The sequence below is a fragment of the Lutra lutra genome, chromosome 3 (assembly GCF_902655055.1).
Source record: "Lutra lutra chromosome 3, mLutLut1.2, whole genome shotgun sequence".
Classification (NCBI taxonomy): Eukaryota; Metazoa; Chordata; class Mammalia; order Carnivora; family Mustelidae; genus Lutra; species Lutra lutra.
The window spans coordinates 137,026,559-137,045,597 of NC_062280.1; the positions used below are offsets into that span (position 1 = coordinate 137,026,559).

The 19,039-nt window shown below is 41.3% G+C and overlaps 2 protein-coding genes across 2 annotated transcripts in view; both read right to left on the reverse strand.

Moving 5' to 3' along the window:
* The window catches only part of LOC125096359 (28S ribosomal protein S31, mitochondrial-like), a 764,428-nt gene that overhangs the window by 118,214 nt on the left and 627,175 nt on the right, over positions 1 to 19,039 (reverse strand). The gene's annotated exons all lie outside the window — the stretch shown is intronic.
* LOC125096360 (thrombospondin type-1 domain-containing protein 1-like) lies at positions 10,763 to 18,829 on the reverse strand. The gene is given in 3 exon segments (XM_047723268.1): positions 10,763 to 10,791; positions 10,794 to 12,140; positions 18,728 to 18,829. Coding segments are annotated over 3 exon segments (1,461 nt in total). The 5' UTR covers positions 18,813 to 18,829.

Below are 19,039 nucleotides of genomic sequence, written 5' to 3' on the forward strand. Positions count from 1 at the left end.
TCTTTTAATTTTTATATTGGCTTTAAAAGTGGTTAATCCATTAAACTCACTATAGTTTTGCCTTTACTAATGAGATTTTTACTTGCATATATTTTCTTGTTACTAGATAATATATTTTCTTTTCTGCTAAAGAAGACCCTTTAACATTTTTTGTAAGACCAGTCTAGTGGTGAGGAATTTTTGCTTCTACTTGTCTAGAAAACTCTTTATTTCATATTCAATTCTGAACAATAACCTTGCGTGAGAAAGTATTCTTTTTTTTTAAGATTTTATTTATTTATTTGACAGACAGAGATCACAAGTAGACAGGGAGGCAAGCAGAGGGACAGACAGAGAGAGGAGGAAGCAGGCTCCCTGCTAAGCAGAGAGCCCGATGCGGGACTTGATCCCAGGACCCTGAGATCATGACCTGAGCTGAAGGCAGAGGCTTAACCCACTGAGCCACCCAGGCACCCCCTGGTAAAGTATTCTTGGTTGTAAATTTTTTTCTTCCTTTTAGCACATTGACTGTATTGTGCCACTCCATTCTAGCCTGAAAAGCTTCTGATGAAACATTATCTTAATGTTTCTGGTTATCTTAAAGGGGTACTCTTATACACAATAAGTTGTCATTCTCTTGATATTTAAAAAATTACTTCTGACATTTTAATTATAATGTGCCTTGGTGTGGATTTCTTTGGGTTCACCTTACTTGGAATTTTGTACATCCTGGACAGGGAGGGTCTGTTTCCTTCCACAAGTTAGGAATGTTTCAGCCATTATTTCTTCAAGTAAGTTTCTGCTCCTTTGTCCCGCTCTTCTCTCTCTGAGATCCATATTTTATAGGTTATTCTGCTTAATGTTGTCCCACAGTTCCTTTAAGTGATATTCTCCTTTTAAATTATTTTTGTTGTTGTTGTTCTGTTTGGGTGAGTTCTACTGTCATGTCTTCTAGTCACTAAAATGTTCTACTTCATTAGTCTGCTGTTGAACACCTCTAGGGCATTTTTCAGTTCAGTTATTGTACTCTTTGGCCCTATGAATTGTCTGGTGTCTTCCTTTAAAAAAATCAAATGTAACTAACTTACAGTGTTATACTACTTTCAGGTGTACAATGTGATGATTCAACAGTTCTATACATTGCTCAATGCTCTTCAGGGTAAGTGTACTCTTAATCCCCTTTATTATTTCACCAATTTCCACACCCACTTCTTTAGCAACCACCAGTTTGTTCTCTGGGTTTAAGAGTCTGATTTTTTGTTTGTTTGTTTATCTCTTTCTCTTTATTTGTTCATTTGTTTTTTCTTAAATTCCACATGTGAGTGAAATTATATGGTATTTGTCTTTCTCTGACTAACCCATTTCACTTAGCATTATATTCTCCAGATTCATCCATATTGTTGCAAATGGCAAGATTTCATTTTTAATGGCTGAATAATATTCCATTCTGTGTGTGTGTGTGTGTGTGTGTACCTCACTTATTCTTTATCCATTCATCTACTAATGGATACTTGGATTGCTTCAATATCTTGGATATTATAAATAATGCTACAATAAACATTGGATGTGTATATCTTTTCAAATTAGTGTTTGTGTTTTCTTTGGGTAAACACCCCATAATGGAATAACTTGATCATATGTTAATTCTTTTTTTAATTTTTTGAAGGACCAGTCTGTTTCCCACAGTGGCTTCACCAATTTGCATTATGGCCAGCAGAGCCTGAGGGTTTCTTTTTCTCCACATCCAATAACACTTATTTCTTGTCTACTTGACTTTGGACATTCTGATAGATGTAAAGTGATATCCCATTGTGGTTTCCATTTGTATTTCCCTCATGATTAGTGATGAAGAGCATCTGTTGACGACCTGTATGTCTCTTTGGAAAAATGTCTACTCAAGTCCTTTGCCTATTTTTAATTGTATTATTGTGGGGTTAGTGTTTATTTGTAAGTTCTTTATACATTTCGGATATTAACCCCTTATCACATATCATTTGCAAATATCTTCTCCTATTCAGTAGGTTGCCTTTTTGTCTTGTTGATGGTTTCCTTCACTGGGCAAAATTTTTGTTTTTGTATACTCCTAATGGTTTAATGTTGCTTTTGTTTCCCTTGCCAGAAGAGATGTATCTAGTAAAATGTTTCTCCAGCCAATGTCAAAGAAATTACCTCCTATGTTGTCTTCTAGGAATTTTATGGTTTTATGTCTCACATTAGGTCTTTAGTCCATTGTGATTTTATTTGTGTATGAGGTGTAAGAAAGTGGTCCACTTCTATTCTTTTATATGTAGCTGTCCAGTTTTTCCATCAGCATTTGTTGAAAAGACTCTTTTTCCCATTGGATATTCATGCCTCCTTTATTATAGATTTAGTGACCATACAAGTGTAGGTTTATTTTTTAATTCTTTACTTCTTCCCATTGATCTATATATCCATTTTTGTGCCTGTACCATACTGTGTTCATTATTACAGCTTTGTAGTATATCTTGAAATCTGGGATTGTGATAACTCCAGCTTGATTCTTCTTTCTCAAGATTGATTTGGCTATTCGGAGTCTTTTATGGTTCCATACAAATTTTAGGATTATTTGCTCCAGTTTAGTGAAAAACACTGTTGGTATTTTGATAGAAATTGCATTGAATCTGTTGATGGCTTTGGGTAGTATGGATATTTTTACAAGATTAATTCTCTCAATTCATGAGTATAACATTGTTTTATCTTTCCATTTGTGTCTTTAATTTCTCTTAAAGTTTTCAGAGAACAGGTCTTTTACCTCTTTGGATATGTTAGGCCTATATGTATTTTTCATTTTTGGTGGAATTGTAAACAGGAGTGTTTTCTTAATTTCTCTTTCTGCTACTTCATTATTAGTGCATAGAAGTGAAATAGATTTCTGTATATTAATTTCATATCCTGCAATGTTATTGAATTCATTTATCAGTTCTAGTAATTATTTGGTGAGGTCATAAGTGTTTTCTATATATAGTATTGTGGCACCTGCCAATAGTGAAATTTTTACTTCAGCCTTGACAATTTGGTTGCTTTGTATTTCTTTTTCTTGTCTGATCACTGTGGCTAGGACTTCCAATACTATTTTGGACAAATGTGGTCAGAGTGGACAACCTTATTTTTTTCCTATCTTAGAGTAAAAACTCTCAGTTTTTCATTATTGGGTATGATGTTAGTTGTGGATTTTTCATATATGGCCTTTTATTATGTGCAGCTATGTTCCTTCTAAACCGTTTTTGAGAGTTTTTATTATGAATGGATGTTGTACTTTGTCTAATGCTTTTTTTTTGTTTTTTGTTTTTGTTTTTGTTTTTGTTTTTGCATCTATTGAGATGATCATGAGGTTGTCCTTTCTCTTATTAGGGTGATGCATCACACTAATGGATTTGTGAATATTTATGTATCCTTGCTTCCCTGCAATAAATCCCACTTGATTATCATGAGTGATTTTTTTAAAATGTATTGTTCGGTTTGATTTACTAATATTTTGCTGAGGATTTTTGTGTCTGAGTTTATCAGAGCTATTGGCCTATAGTTCTCTCTCTCTCTCTCTTTTTTTGGTAATGTCTTTATCTAATTTTTGTATCAGGGTAATAGTGGACTTAGGGAATGAATTTGGAGTTCCTTCCTCTATTTTTTGGAATAGATTGAGAAGAACAGAGATAAACTTTTCTTTAAATGTTTGGTAGCATTCACCTGTTCATCCATCTGCTCCTAGCCTTCTGTATTTTGGGAGTTTTTTGATAACTGATTGAACTTTTTTTGCTAGTAATCAATCTGTTCAAATTTCCTAGTTTTCCCTTATTCGGTTTTGGAAGGTTATATGTTCCTAGGAATATATCCTTTTTTCTAGGTTGTCCAATGTGTTGATACATAGTTTTTCATAATATTCTTCTACAATCTTTTGTATTTCTGTGGGGTCTATTATTTCTCTTGTTCATTTCTGATTTTATTTATTTGATTTCTTGTTCTTTTTTGATGTGTCTGGCTAAAGGTTTGTCAATTTTGTAGATCTTTTCAAAGAACCAGCTGCTGGTTTCATTGATCTGTTCTATTGTTTTTTTTGGGGGGGGCGGTCTCTATTTCATTTATTTCTGCTCTCATCTTTATTATTTCCTTCATTCTGCTGGCTTTGGCCTTTGTTCTTCTTTTCTAGCTCCTTTAGGTATAAGGTTAAGTTGTGTATTTGCAAGTTTTCTTGCATCTTGAGGTAGACCTATATTGCTAAGAACTTTCCTCTTAGAACAGTTTTTGTTGCATCCCCAAAATTTTAGACCACTGTGTTTAAATTTTCTCTTATCTCTATTTTTTAAATTACCTCTCTTATTTCTTGGCTGACACATTCATTTTCTAGTAGCATGTTATTTACCTTCCATGTGTTTGTGTTCTTTCCAGATCCTGTCTTGTGATTGGTAACTAGTTTCATACTATTGTGGTCAAAAAAGATAGATGATATGATAATCTTTTTAAAATTTATCGAGTCTTGTTTCATGGCCTAAAACATGAACTATTCTGGAGAATATTCCATGTGCACTTGAGAATAATGTGTATTCTGCTGTTTTTCAATGGAATGTTCTGAATATATCTGTTAGGCCCATCTGGTCCAATGTGTTATTCAAAGCTACTCTTTTGTTGCTGATCCTGTCCAGATGACCTATTTATTGATGTAAATGGCGTGCTAAAAAGTTTCCTACTATTATTGCATTACTATCCATTTCTTCCCTTATGTCTGTTAATAGTTGCTTTTCTAAAAAATTTATAATTTTTTATTTTTTTATTAACATATAATGTATTGTTAGCCCCAGTGGTACAGGTCTAATAGTTGCTTTATGTATTTAGGTGTTCCCAGGTTGGGTTCTTAAATATTTACCATTGTTTCATCTTCTTGTTAGTTTGCTCTCTTTATCATTATGTAGTGTCGATTGTCTTTTGTTAGTCTTTTTTTTAAAGTCTATTTCCTCTGATATAAGTATTGTTACCCCTGCTTTCTTTTCACTTTCATTTGCATGGTAAATGTTTTTCTATCCCTTCACTTTCAATGTGTATTTAGTTCTGCAGTGAATCTCCTGTAGACAGCATATAGATGGGTCTTGCTTTCTTATCCATTCAATCATTTTATATCTTTTGAATTGAGCATTTAGTCCATTTATATCCAAAGTAATTATCGATAGGTAGGTAATTACTGCCATTTTGTTATTTGTTTCATGGTTTTTTTTATAGTTCTTTTCTGTTCCTTTCTTCTCTTTCTCTCTTCCCTTGTGGTTTGATGGCTTATTTAGTGATATTCTTGGATTCCTTTTATTTTCTGCATATATATTATAGGTTTATTTTTGTTTTATAGAGGGATGAGGGGGTGAAGGGGCAGAGGGAGAAAGAGAGAGAATCTTAAGCAGGCTCCACATGGAGCCTGATGTGGGGCTCAATTCCACAATGCTGAGAATATGACTGAAGCTGAAATCAAGAGTTAGATGCTTAAATGACTGAGCCACCCAGGCGCCCTTATTTAGGTTTTTGATTTGTGGTTACCATTAGGTTCACATGTAATATTTTATGCACATAGCAGTCTATATTAAGTTGATGGTCACTGAAGTTTGAACTCTTTCTAGAAAAACTAATTATTTTCTCAATCCTTACCAACATTTTATGTACATGATATCATACTCTATATCCTTTTATTTTGTGAGTTCCTTGACGGATTTTTATAGCTATAATTGATTTTACTGCTTTTGTGCTTTAACCTTTGTACTGACTTGTGTTAATCTACTTTTTATTTACTTTATTATGTTTATTATGTTTGCCTGTGAAATTTTTTCCTTTCATAATTTTCTTACTCTTGATAATTGCCTTCTCTTTTCCTCAAAGAATTCCCTTTAATGTTGCTTGTGAGTCTGGTTTAGTGGTGATGAACTCCTTTTACTTTTGTTTGGGAAACTCAAGATGTCTCCTTCTATTCTGAATGATAGCCTTTGTGGGTATAATATTCTGACTGCAGGTTTAGCATTTCAGTGCTTTGAATATATCATGCTACTCTCTTCTGGCCTAAAGAGTTTCTGAGGAAAAATCAGCTAATAGGCTTGTGGGGTTTCCCTTATATGTAACTATTTTCTTTTCTCTTGCTGCTTTTAAAATTTTGTCTTTAAGACTACTTTTTGTAATTTTAATTACTATGTCTTGGTATGAACCTCCTTGGGTTGATTTTGTTGGGGATTCTTTTTTTCTCCTGGATTTGGATGTCTGTTTCCTTCCCCAGATTTGGAAAGTTTTTGGCTATTATTTTTTCAAGTAAGTTTTCTGCCCCCTTTTCTCTCGCTTGTCCTTCTGAGAGCCCTATAATACAATTATTATTATGCTTGATGATGCCACTGAATTCCCTTAACCTATTCTCTTTTTTTATTCTTTTTACCTCTTGCTATTCAGTTTGTTTTCCGTTACTCTGTTCCAGCTCATGGATCCATTCTTCTGCTTCCTCTAATCTGCTAATGAGTCCCTCTAGTGTATTTTTTCAACTTCAGTTATTCAGTTCTTCATCTCTATTTGATTCTTTTTAATATTTTCTATCTTTTTTTTTAACATCTCCCTAAGGTCCTCCACTCTTTTTTTCCAAATCCAGTAGGTATATTTATGGCCATTACTTTATATTCTGTATCAGGCATATTGCTTATCTTTCATTTAGCTCTTTTGTTGTGGTTTTGTCCTATTCTTTCCCTTGGGACATTTTCTTCTCATTTTTCTAACTTTCTGTGTTTGTGTCTATGTATTAGAAAAGTCAGTTATGTCTCCTTATTTGGAAAGTTTATCCTTATGAAAAAGAGGTCCTGTGGTTCCCTGTAGTGCAATGTCCCCTGCTCACCAGAGCCAGGCAATCCTGGTGTTTCCTGTATGGGTTGTGTGCACCTAATTGTTGTAGCTGAGCCTGGTTTGCCTTCAGTCTAGTCATCTGCAGTGATCCATTCTGCCTGTTGGTTTGGACCCTATACTGTTAAGGAGCCAGTTTGGGGTTGCTGTGGGTTTGTAGTTGGGCAGTGTCAGTAGTCAGACAGGATGACTGCCCTCAGCACATATGCTGTCACTGCTGTCACACCAAGCCACAGAGCACTCTCTCCTCCTCATCTTTGAATGGCTTTCCTTGGTGGATGGGGCCTGCTCTCAAGCCAGATGCCTGCCCCCAGTCTGTCTGTTGGGGCTGCAGTAGCACCAACCTGTAGGATGTTCTCCCTGCCTAATCCCCTGAGAGGATTTTATTGGTGGATGGAGCTGATAGTCAGACCAGATGCCTGTCACCACTCTGCCAGGGCTGTAGAGGCCCAAACTGCAGGACTACTGTGTACTGCACCTCCTGGGAGATTTTTGTTGGTGGGTAGGGCCAGCAATCAGATCAGATGCCTGCCTCCTGTCCATCTACTGGGGCTGCAGACACACAGATCAGCAGGACACTCTGCACTGCCAGGTATAAGGTCTGACTGCTGGGACTGTGAGTGCACTCCCCAGGGCAGGAGTGGCACTTTGGAGTGCCACCAATTCCTCCCATAGCTGTTTGCAGGATAAGATGAAGCAGAGGGACTTTGGTGGGACTTTTGCTGAGTGCAGCAGGTTGGCTTCAGGAGATCATCAGGACAATGTGGGCGTGGGAAATGTGGTGTTCGCAGGGTAGGTGGAATGCTCATACTGGTGTCTGTAGGTATCCAGGTATCTATGCTGGGGTGCAGGGGAAAGAAATGTTTGTCTACTAGACATTTGTTCTGGGAGAAGTTGCCTAAAGATCCTTGCTTCCCAGCACACATTCTGAGATGAGTAAAAAAAATCCTCAGATATACCCTAGATACTTTCAAATTCCTGCTTCTATGCTTATCTCAGTGAGATTGTTATTCTGGCTCTTCAAGGACAGGGACTCAATTTCTTATGTCCCTCCAGATCTCAAAGAGCTAAGCCTACTGATTTTTAAACTTTTTTTTTTTTTCCTACTCATTTCTAAAGAACTGGCGTTAAGCCCTACTGGTATAAAAGGTCATGTAATTAAGCCCCACTGGTTTTCAAAGCCAAATATTATGGGGCTTCATCTTCCCAGTGCAGGTCCATCATGTCTGGGTTGCCTGTTGTGGGATCCGCTCCTCTCCCTTCTTGCTGCTTGTTGTGTCCCTCCCATTTGTGGTCTTGCTGGGAGTTTTGTTCCCAACCACATCTCCGCCTCTCCCACTCTTTTCAGTGTGATCTCCCCTCTACCATTAACCACGGAAAGTCTATTCTACCAGTCTTTGGGGTTATTTTATAGGTTAGTTGCACTGATGTGACTGTTATCTAGGTGTTTCTGTGGGATGAGGTGAACTGAGGATCCTCCTACTCTACCACCTTCCCTGAAGTCTGTTTGGAATTTTCATGAACACCGTGTTCATCCACGTTTGTCCCATTTTCAGATAGCATCTTTATGACTCTTACTTTGAAATCTTTATCAGGTGATTACTTATATCCATTTCATTAAGGTCTTTCCTGAGGTTTTATCCTGTTCTTTCATTTGGAACACTTTCCTCTGTAGGATATTATTTCTATTGAAGCTTATCACTTACCCACCAAGGAGAATGCTGGAGCATCTACTTTACTCTTTCTCAGAGACAAATTAGATTAACTGAATTGTAGAGATTGCCTCTTGATTAGAGCCACAGAAAACTGCTAGGTAGATGGTGAACTGGTTGTACACTGATATTAATTCACTGTTATACTAATTTAGATGCATGATATACTGGGGAAGAACATGATTTAATAGAAAATCTTTCCATTCATAGCATTTTTCTCTAATTTTCACCTTCCTTGCAGCTGTTTTGGTCTTAGTCTGACACTGTAGGAAAATTCACTGTGAAGTGTGGAACAAGTGAGCATGTATCCTCTGTCCTCAAAAGTTGGCATGCAAGCCTGTGAACTTGGAAAGAGAACAAAGCTTTCTAACACGGTAAACCAAGAAAGTGTAGATTAAGAAGTCTGGTTTCCTCTTCTTTGCATCAGCACATAACAGCTGTCAGATACCACTGAATAATCTACTCCTCCTGTTCCTGAAAGGTAGATAGATAGTTATTATTAAGGCATTTCCCAAAGAAGTATGTTTTAATTTTGAACAATGGCACAAATGAAGTGGTAATACAACAATGTAAGAGAAACTTTAAAAGGTATAGTATTTGCATTTATGATTCTTTTTTGTCCCACCTAATTCCACTCTCTCCAATAGTCCCTGAAACCTCACTAGCAGGCTGACATCCTGATAAATTCTAAAAGGAAGAAGAAAAACAATGTAAAAGGCAAGGTGGGTGTGGCAGCTAGAGAGGTCATGGTGAACAAAGAAGGAAAGGGCAGCTACCCAAGCGTAGGCAGATAAGGCATTAGGTTCAAGAGCTGAAAGGAAGTACACCAGATTGAAGAGTGCTCACAGGGTACCTGATGCCAGACTGCAAGGAAAGAGCCCAGCCTTTAGGTCCTTGTTTAGCCCTCACTTCCAAATAAAGCAAGTTGCAAGACCAGTTCTAACATCCAGCAGCAGAAAGCTTCCTTCCTTCAGGAAATCCAGTAAAGGCATCTTTCTGTGACTTCTTGCTTCCAGCTTTCTCCTGAAGTCCCTGCTGTTAGAGAAGACTTGTAAAGGCTGCGATGGCATTGTACAAAGGAAAAGGTTGTTAGAATAAAAGTGTGAGTCCATGTTCATCCAGATATCCCTGCAGGAGTTAATTCCCCTCCCTGAATGTTAAATTCTTCACCTGGCAAATGTGGTAGGCACACGGGAAAGCAAAAGATTTGTTTCTAAAAGAATTATTTTCTCTGTTCCTTCTTTACTTCATACTTTCAATTAAAAAACTTAGCGATAAAATCACAATCTGGTCTACCTGCTTTCCATACTGTCTGAGTAACATGATAAAGTCATCTTTAGAAACATAAACACACTGGTTTCAAGATGACACCCTCTAGGGTCTTGGCTGCCAGTCTGATCCAGGAACGCATAGTCACCATCCTAATGCCAGGCAGTGTCTTTGCCAGCATCCACTGCCCATGTTCTATTTGATTCTCTCAGGAGATAATACTTTCCTTTCTAAAATATAAACTTTTTGCACCAAACAATGATGAGTATATGGCTAGGTCTTCAGTTGACTCACTACCTGAACAATCAGCTTCTTATTATTTCTCCAAAACTGAATTAACTCACATAATTTTGTGTCAAGGCACCAGAACTCTTTGTTGCATAAAAAATTTAGAAGATATCACCCAACTCCGGCATGAAAGTTCTCCTGGAATATCATCAGCCTTTCAGCTAAACATGAAAGCCATTCAGTATTGCCCCTGTAGGAGTCAAATTCTTAAGTATTTATAACTTAATAAATTATAATCCAGAGCTCTGTTGGCAAGTTAACTTTGTTCCAGCCCTTACTGTTGTGGAGACTCCCAAATTTACTTCATGTTGGACACTGCCAAGAAAGTGTTCAAAGCACTTCACGCTTAAAGTCACATTTGCCCTCTTTCATATCCACATGAGAGACTGAGCCCTATTTCACTCTTGTTTAAATTTTATTATTGTACTTATTAGTAATAAACCAAGGGAACTAGGATAACAAAGGGAAAAGTTCAGGCTAAGTAACTTCTTCCTTATGAATTAAAACACGTATGAACACTTGAGTTACCCCCCCCCCCATCCTAATGTACAAATAAGCTACATCATACAGTCCATAGAACACTGTGAGCCGCTGATACCAGGAGCCAGGCAAAGGACCCCAGTTCTGTGAAGTCCCAGGCTGATCTGGGTCTAGATGACCAGCTTCTCCACGCTGAGTGACTTGTGGTTTCATCCTCTTCATTCGACCCAAAATAGCCTGGGAGGTCCAGCATCCTCTGCTCTGCCTCGGTGAGGCCGAATGACGTATTGTCATAGAAGGCGAACTCAGGCTGGGCTGGGAAGCTCTGACACTTGTCTTTCCTACACTGAGAAGGGCTCAGAGGGCTCACCCTCTGGTAGCTCTCTTTGGGGGCCGTGGGAGAAGGCTGCTTCCTCGAGACACTCCTGTGACTGGGGGACGGGCCCCTCCGGGCTCTGTGCAGCTCCGATCTCTCACCGCCCGCCATGAATCCTGCCTGGCAATCCCCCAGGTCTGGTTTCCTCGCGGGCGGCCCCAGGCTGTAGGATTTAGGGGGAGGGCTTAATGGACCTCTGGTTGTACCTACCCCGTGGAAATGGTCTGGTTTCTCAGGGGACGGAGCAGCGCCTCGACTCTGAGGCCGAGATCGCTCTTCCGCCTGGTCCCAGGTCTGCGTCCTGGAACCGTAGGCCGGGGCCTGCCGTGGGGTCAGGGTGGACATGCTCCGCTCCCGTAACGGCCGCGCCTGCCTGGCTTCGTGGAAGCTCGCGGTCCTCCTGAAGTGGGAGCCCCTGGGGTGGCTCCTCTCGGGCAGCGCCCCTCTGCCGCCCGCGTGCCTCAGGGCGGACTTGCGGATCACGGTCTGGCTGGGGCTGACCGCGCAGCTGGCGGCACAGACCGGAAGGTCCAGCCTGGAGGGGGGCCTGGCCACTACCCCCACGGCCGGCTGCTCCAGAAATGGGGATTTGAGCCGGAACTTATTGGCCACAGCCTCCTCGGGGCCCTCCAGGTCCAAGGGGGGGACAGCGGCCGCGTCGATGGCCGTGTCGGTCAGGGGACTCTGGGACACGTGGTACACCTTGGTGGTTTCCGTCAGGCCCTTCTTCTTCATCTCCTTGAGCTGCTGCTGGGCGAGGCGGTAGCTGAACAGCGGAGGGATGATCTTCTGGGCGCTGGACTGCACGCTCTCACTGCCCGAGGCGTCGTCCTCCGCGGACAGCGGCCCACCACGCCTGTAGGTCAGGGGGATGCCTGCGTCCCTGGGGCCCCCCACCAGCCCGTCGCCCCCGTCCGAGAAGCTCCCGCGCTGCTCGCTCAGCTCGCAGATGTTCTCCTCGTCGGAGTTCTTCTGGAAGCTGGGGGAGTGGATGGAGCTGTGGCGAGCCGGGGTGCTGCATTTGGGGGCGCGGCCGAACTTCCGCCACAGCGTGATGAGCACCGTGGCGAGGATGATGAACAAGCACAGGGAAATGCCCGTGACCGTCACGACGTTGTTGGACTTCCCGGGGCCCTGGGGCTGAAGAGGAGACGCGCTGGATGGCTGGAGAGCTACGAGGAAAGAAAGAACAGATGGGTATTCCCTAGTAGGGCTCCTCGTGGTTTTACGGCTGGGAGCGGCTGGCTCTGATGCTCTGGCAGTTCTAGAAAGAATGAACAGGGACTCGGATTTCTGGCCTTAGGCACTCGTCCCTGCTGGCAGCTTAAAGCAGACCAGAACACAGGACCCACAGAGAGGAGGTGAGCAGATAAACCACGATCGATCGGGGTGACCCCTGGGCTCGCCAGCTCCTGCTGACAACGTGTCTCAAACGTTCCACTAAGCAGCAGCATAAGGAAAGTTTCCTGGTAAAATCAAGGTTTTCGCTTAAGATAAGGTAAACCCTGGATAGCTATAGTTCAATGTACTTTGAGATGCACAGCAGGAAATTCTACCAAGTTTAAAACCTGTAATGCAAAGTAGTTCAGATAGGTCGTACCTAAATTTTGTATCTTGAGAAATTAATAGGTGAAAATCAGTCTTTAGGCAATGTAATGCAACTCACATTTAATAACCAGGAACTGTCTTTTCCTGAGGGTTGAAGCCTCTGCTTCTCAGTCTGTTTCCAGCTGTCCACTCCCCTTGCTTCCTTCCATGGGACTATTGATTTGTTTTTTTTTTTTTTTTTTCTTCCCTGTTTTCTCCAACTGGCTTGTCCAGGGTCATCAAAATGTCTCATCAAGCCTCAGATGCCACCTGGGGTGCAGCCTGTCCTGCCACTGAAACACTTGGGAACCTGAGACCAGCTAATGCTACCACCCTCCCCTCACTTTCCTCCTTGTCACTGTCCACCTTGCAAGCCCTTCCAGCCACCTCCTGCACAGTCTTACCAGCACCAGTTCTCTGTGTCATGTCCATGACCATGACCTCCCACTGCCTACCCTCTTGGGTGGAAGCTGTGACACATACTTTGTTTCTAAGCAAACGGGACCAGCAGCAGGGACAGCTCCTCACTCTCCCCATTCCTGATTGCCATTTTCAACTAACTCTTTTACCTCCATACAAAAATTCTTTTAATTGATCAATCTTAATTTTAATTAATTCTTTAAAAAATCTATCTGTCTATATATACTGCATCTCCATGACTTACTTATTTTGTAACTATAAGTTTGTCCTTCCTAATCTCCTTTATTTTGCCCATCCAACCCACCCACTTCGTTCAGGCAACCACCAGTTTATTCTCTGTGTTTAAGAGTCTGTTTTTTATTTGTTTTGCTTTGTTTTTAGATTCCACAAATAAATGAAATTGTATGGTATTTGTCTTTCTCTTTCTGACTCACTTCACTTAGCATAATACCCTCTAGGTCCATCTATGTTGTGGCACATGACAAGGTCTCATCCTTTTTATGGCTGGGCAATATTCCATTGTCTATTTACACCATCTCTTCTTTATCCATTCAGCTATTGATGGGCACTTGGGTTGCTTCCACAGCTTGGCTATTGTAAATGATGCTCCAATAAGCCTAGGGGTGCATATATCTTTTAGGATTAGTGTTTTCATGTTGGGGGTAAACAGCCAGTCATGGATTATTAGATCATATGGTATTTCCATTTTTAATTTTTTGAAGAACTTCCATGCTATTTTCTGCAGTGGTTGCACCAATTTACATTCCCACCAACAGTGCACGAGGGTTCTCTTTTCTCTACATCCTCACCAACACTTATAATTTCTTGTCTTTTTCATACTGGCCATTCTGACTACTGTGAGGTTGATATCTCATCGCCATTTTTATTTGCACTTCCCTGATGGTTAGTGATGCTGAACACCTTTGCATGGGCCTGTTGGCCATCTCTATGTCTTCTCTGGAAAACCATCTATTCATATCCTCCACCCATTTTTAATTGGATTGCTTATGTGGTGTTGAGTTGGAAAAGTTCTTTATATTTTTTGGATATTATCCCCTTACTGGACATATCATTTGCAAGTATCTTCTTCCAATCAGTAGGTTGCCCTTTTGTGTTGTTGGCGGTTTCCTCTGCTATGCAAAAACTTTTTCTTTGGGTGCAGTCCCAATTGTTTATTTTTGCATTCGTTTCCCTTCCCTGAGGAAAAATATATCCATAAATATGTCACTAAGGGTAATATCCAAGGTGTCTTCTACTCTTTTGATACCCATGCCATCTACTCAAACCATCCACCTACTCCCCTCTCAATACTGTCATCTCCCAACCTCATGGCAGCCATCAGTCTCTAGCACCCGGGTCTCAGTCTTCCTCATCATCCCCTAGCAAGGCCTATCTGGGCAACGTCACTGTCCATTCAACATATCATACCTTCCCATTGTCTGCAACTGCTCCTCTTCCAAAATCTTAAACTTCATAGCTCACTTTTGAGCAGTATCCTCCCCTCTCACTTACTCATCATTATTACACTTACCCCACACTCACGATCCATCACACAAACCATTCTCCTGCCAATAAGCTCAACTGTCTGACCTCTAGTACTGAGACATACCCCTTTCCCTGCTCTATACCAAAAGTCCATCCCTAGATTAACAAGACATGTGAATTATTAGCTGCTGCACCCAGGCCCTGAGCCCTGGTGGAGAAAATAATATACCCATGCAGGCCAGCACCTCTATATACTGACAGCCCCCAAACCTGACCGCCTGCAAATCGTTAAATGGGTTCCTAAGCAACTCGCTTCCATCCCCTACAGGTTTCACCACTTTCCCCAAGCACCCTACATACCCTCTTCCTCAGAATTCCACTAGATCACGAAAAAAAAACAGAAGCTATCAGGCAAGTGTACCCCTCCCCTAGCTCCTTCTGCTGTCTTCTCCCCAATAAACTTAGGATCAGCCACACTTCTATTCACTTCTTTCCCTATGGAATTAGTGGAGAAGTATCTTCCTACAAAGGCAAGTCTACCAAGTGCTCTCTAGGTCACCCTTCTCCGGGGGATCAATGCTCTGTACCAATTATCTCCAGCTTCTCTTCTATGCAGCTCCACAGAAACATGTTCGAGCTCTTCTTACTTTAAGAAGAACTTTCTAGAACTCTCATATCTTGTTCCTGGTCTTCCTAGCCAAACTTACAGAAAAAGGAGTCTGCATTTGCTGACTTACTGCTTCCACATCACCTCTGATTCCTGCAACCTGCCTCCAGGATTCCAGTGAAATGGCTTCTGCTAATGTCATTAATCACCTAATAGCTAAATTCAAAGAAGTTTTGTCTGGATATTCCTTGACCTCTGCAGTATAGGCTACTGCCCAACACTTCCTCTGACTTTTTCTCTTCTTGGTTTCAATGATAGTACTCACTTCGGAAGAAGAACAGGAATTTTGGAGCAAGGAGATCTAAATCTCAACCTGGGTCCATTAGCTCTGCTCTCTCCACTGATGTCCTACCAATACCTTCACCTCCACATGCCCAGGACTCATCAAGTTTCCCCCAGATTCTGTGCCTCATCCAATATATCCAATCTCAAGGAAATGGCACAAGTGTCCACGCAGTTGCCAGTACTAGAATCCTGGTTTTCACCTTTGATTCTTCCCTCTTCATCACTCACCATATCCAGAGTCTTTGAGTCCTTTTCTCCTCTGTATCCCTACGGCCATTCATTTTTCACTGGGTTGCTGAAAAACTTAATAGCCTTGCTGCTGCCACTCCTAGCCCTTCTGATGTATTCTCCACACTACAGCTGAGAGGCATCCCTCTGAAATACAGGCCAAACCTTCAAGGCCCCTCAGGATCTGACTCCTGCCACCTGCTCAGGTTCATTTTTACCACTCCCTCCTGGCACGCTATGCTCTAGATACCTTAATTTCAGTTCTCTGGGTCTCTTAATGTGCCATCTTCTTCTGTGCTTTTATCCATGGCTCCCTTTGCTGAAGTTCCCTTTCTCACTTAGCTCACCTAGGTGGCACCTATTCTGCTTTCACACTTTAGCTCAAATATCACCACCTCCAAGAAAGAAGGTGTTCCCAGCATGAATCTCCACCCTTGCAAGTTTCCCAAGCAAGCTGTGGATACCTTTCTCACTGCAGGTTCTATACTGTACTGTATATTATGCCTTTTTTACATGCCTTCTGAGCAACTATGTCATTAGCACCTTCCAGACAGGAACATGTCTTATCTAGATATTCCTAGCCCCAGTCGCAATAACTTACACACAGTTGGTATCCGATAAATGGTAGGTTAATTCACTTAAAAAGGGAATAGGAAAATGATCAATATCCCACTGGATGGAACGTGGGTGTAATGGCGATGGATTCTCCCACTCCTGTTTGAATAAGACGGTCAAACTAACATAGAACTTGATGCAGACATTCTTTCAAAGACAAACAAAACTCCTAACTTGCAACCAAATGAACACCGTTGGATGGTGAAAGATTTGTTTCCTGACTTGTCACTTCTTCGTGTGCAGTGGTGGCTTATGTCCATAGGGAGCAGCAATGCACCTGTGCATGATGGACCTCTTTACTTAGCTGTTAGCCTTCACTGGGGCTGGCTCCTCAAAAACATGGCTGGAGAAAAGCCCGAGAGCTGCTAACCTTAGCCCTCTCTGCTTCACCGGCTCCCTCCTTCACCTGAAGTAAAGGAGATTTCTTGATGCTAAGCAGCCTGAGAACAGATTTTAACATTTCCAAAGAATGTGAAATAGATTAAATAGGAAGAAGAACACTTGGAAATGATCATTTTTATCCACGTAAACATTACTCTAAGGACCACTTACATTAGAAGTAGGCATGCCTATAGCACTTAACCTTCTTGCTATTTTATAACTTTCTAGTTCCCACCTTGTATTAAAGAATTAGGACATCAGAACATGAAATAATTTCACATATCCTCAAAAATGATTATTAATTCTAGGTTGTGGATGCTTCCAGAAAATTAAACTGGCCTGTGTAGAAAGGCAAGATATTCAAGATAGGTAGCTTAGTATGGGTCAGATCTAGTCCTCTGCTTTCTAGCTTGTTGATATTGGGTAGGTCAGTTACCCTCTCTATGCTACAGCATCCCAAATAAGTGAGATAATGTATTTAAAGTGCTAGCACATAGCAGATGGTCAGTAAAAGGTTGATATTGTTGTCATTTCTAAAGATACAGTAGACGTCAGTGACAATTGACCAAATTCAATTTCATTCATTCATTCATTCATTCATTATGGAACTCTAGATGGAATATCTTTTTAAAAAGATTTTATTTATTTTTGAGAGAGAGAGAGCTCAAGTGGGGGCAGGGGATAAAGAGGGAGAAGCAAACTCCCTGCTGACCAGGGAGCCCGATGTGGGACTCGATCCCAGGACCCTGAGATCAGGACCGGAGCTGAAGGCAGACGGTTAACCAACTGAGTCACCCAGGTGCCCTAGATGGAATATCTTAACACAACATGACATCCCAGAATTGAGAGGCATGGGTGTATTTGAAGGTAGTTATGCCCAAGAAAGGAGCTGTGAAAGTGAGGGAGACTTATGAACAAAGAGTAGATGGAGAAGAGACCCTTAGAAAATAATATGAGCTATAACCAGAGAAAGAAGAGATTCAGGGTGTGGCCAAGGGATTATGAAAGAAGCAGGGCAGACTGAGGGCTAGCAGAAGAGCCTAAGTCTGATGAAAAACAGAAGAAGAACACCCTCAGGATGCTGGAATGAAGGGAACAAGGCCCAGCACTGGCTGGAAAAATGAGCTAGAAAGAATGAATTTCTTCGGCCACAGGCAGGGACACTGGCCAAGATGTTGCTGCCAGGTAGTTTCGGCTAAAAGATGCTCTGAGATCCAAACACAAAAAACCATCTGACTCCTCCAGACCTCAATGGACAAGGAACTAGGGACGGTTTTCTAACCTTGAATTGGAGAGTGGAAGAAGTGACAGAAGACTTTATCTTAGGGTCAGGAACAGAGCAAAGGCTGGCAAATTAAGTGCAGGGACTGGCTATAGATCAGTTGGTGAGATGGTATGTGGGAAGAGCAAGGATTCTTATTACTGTGACCTGTAGCAGATGAATGGAATTCAACTCCATAAGCTGAAGCAAACCAAACTAAGCCATGTCAGCATCACATCTATAAACCATTTACATCAAATACTCATGGAGCACCTACTGAGTGCCTCCAAGATGTTGAAAGGATGAAGGAAAGGCCACTCTCTAGGTGATGACGAGAAGAAATCTCCCCACCTTCTCCCCCTAGGTAGGGGTAGTAAACATAGGGCCTTCAGAAGATAAGATGGGGTGACTTGCCCCATTTTGACAAATAATGGTCTACATAGTCCCCTCAGGCTTCTCTGAGATGATATGTTCTTCTGCAATTTTGGTGGGGAGAAGTAAAGGAAGGATAAATAAGAAAACAAAATAAAATAAAAAATATCTTAGGAAGAAATGATCATCCCCCTGTTTTTGTATTTTTAAAAATGCTTTCAGATGTCTGAATCTTTAATTTAGATAATTTGCCTCTCGTTGCCTTATCTTCCACATTGGTCAATCCCCTGTCATCTCACTGACGAGATACTCCCAGTCAGAGACACACTAATGAACACAGTCTCAGTAAAGCCAGCAGTACTAAGAGAATGTCAATGAATTCAGGTTGCTGATTTTCAGGTGGGCATAGGTTCAACAGTCCCTCTGGGGAAAGATGCCCAAATAAAGAAGGTACCTACCAGCACACTCCTCCAGGGAACACAGGGAGGTCTCCAAGGACATTCCAGGGCAGCCAGGTCTGGAGGGGAAGGAAGTCAGGCACATGCAGTGTTGCTCTCTGACAGCATCCCCACACGTGGTACTACATTGGCTCCATAGCTGCCACAGTCCCCAAGTTTCTGCAAGGACATTAGCCATGCTTTTAATGCTAGTTCATTTGAGAATCAGAATTTAACTGCACCCAAATGAAGCAGCAAACTCAAATCTCAGGCCTTGAAGTCAGTAAATAAAAACATGCCCAAAGATGTGGAAAGCTGGAAAGAGTGTTTAAT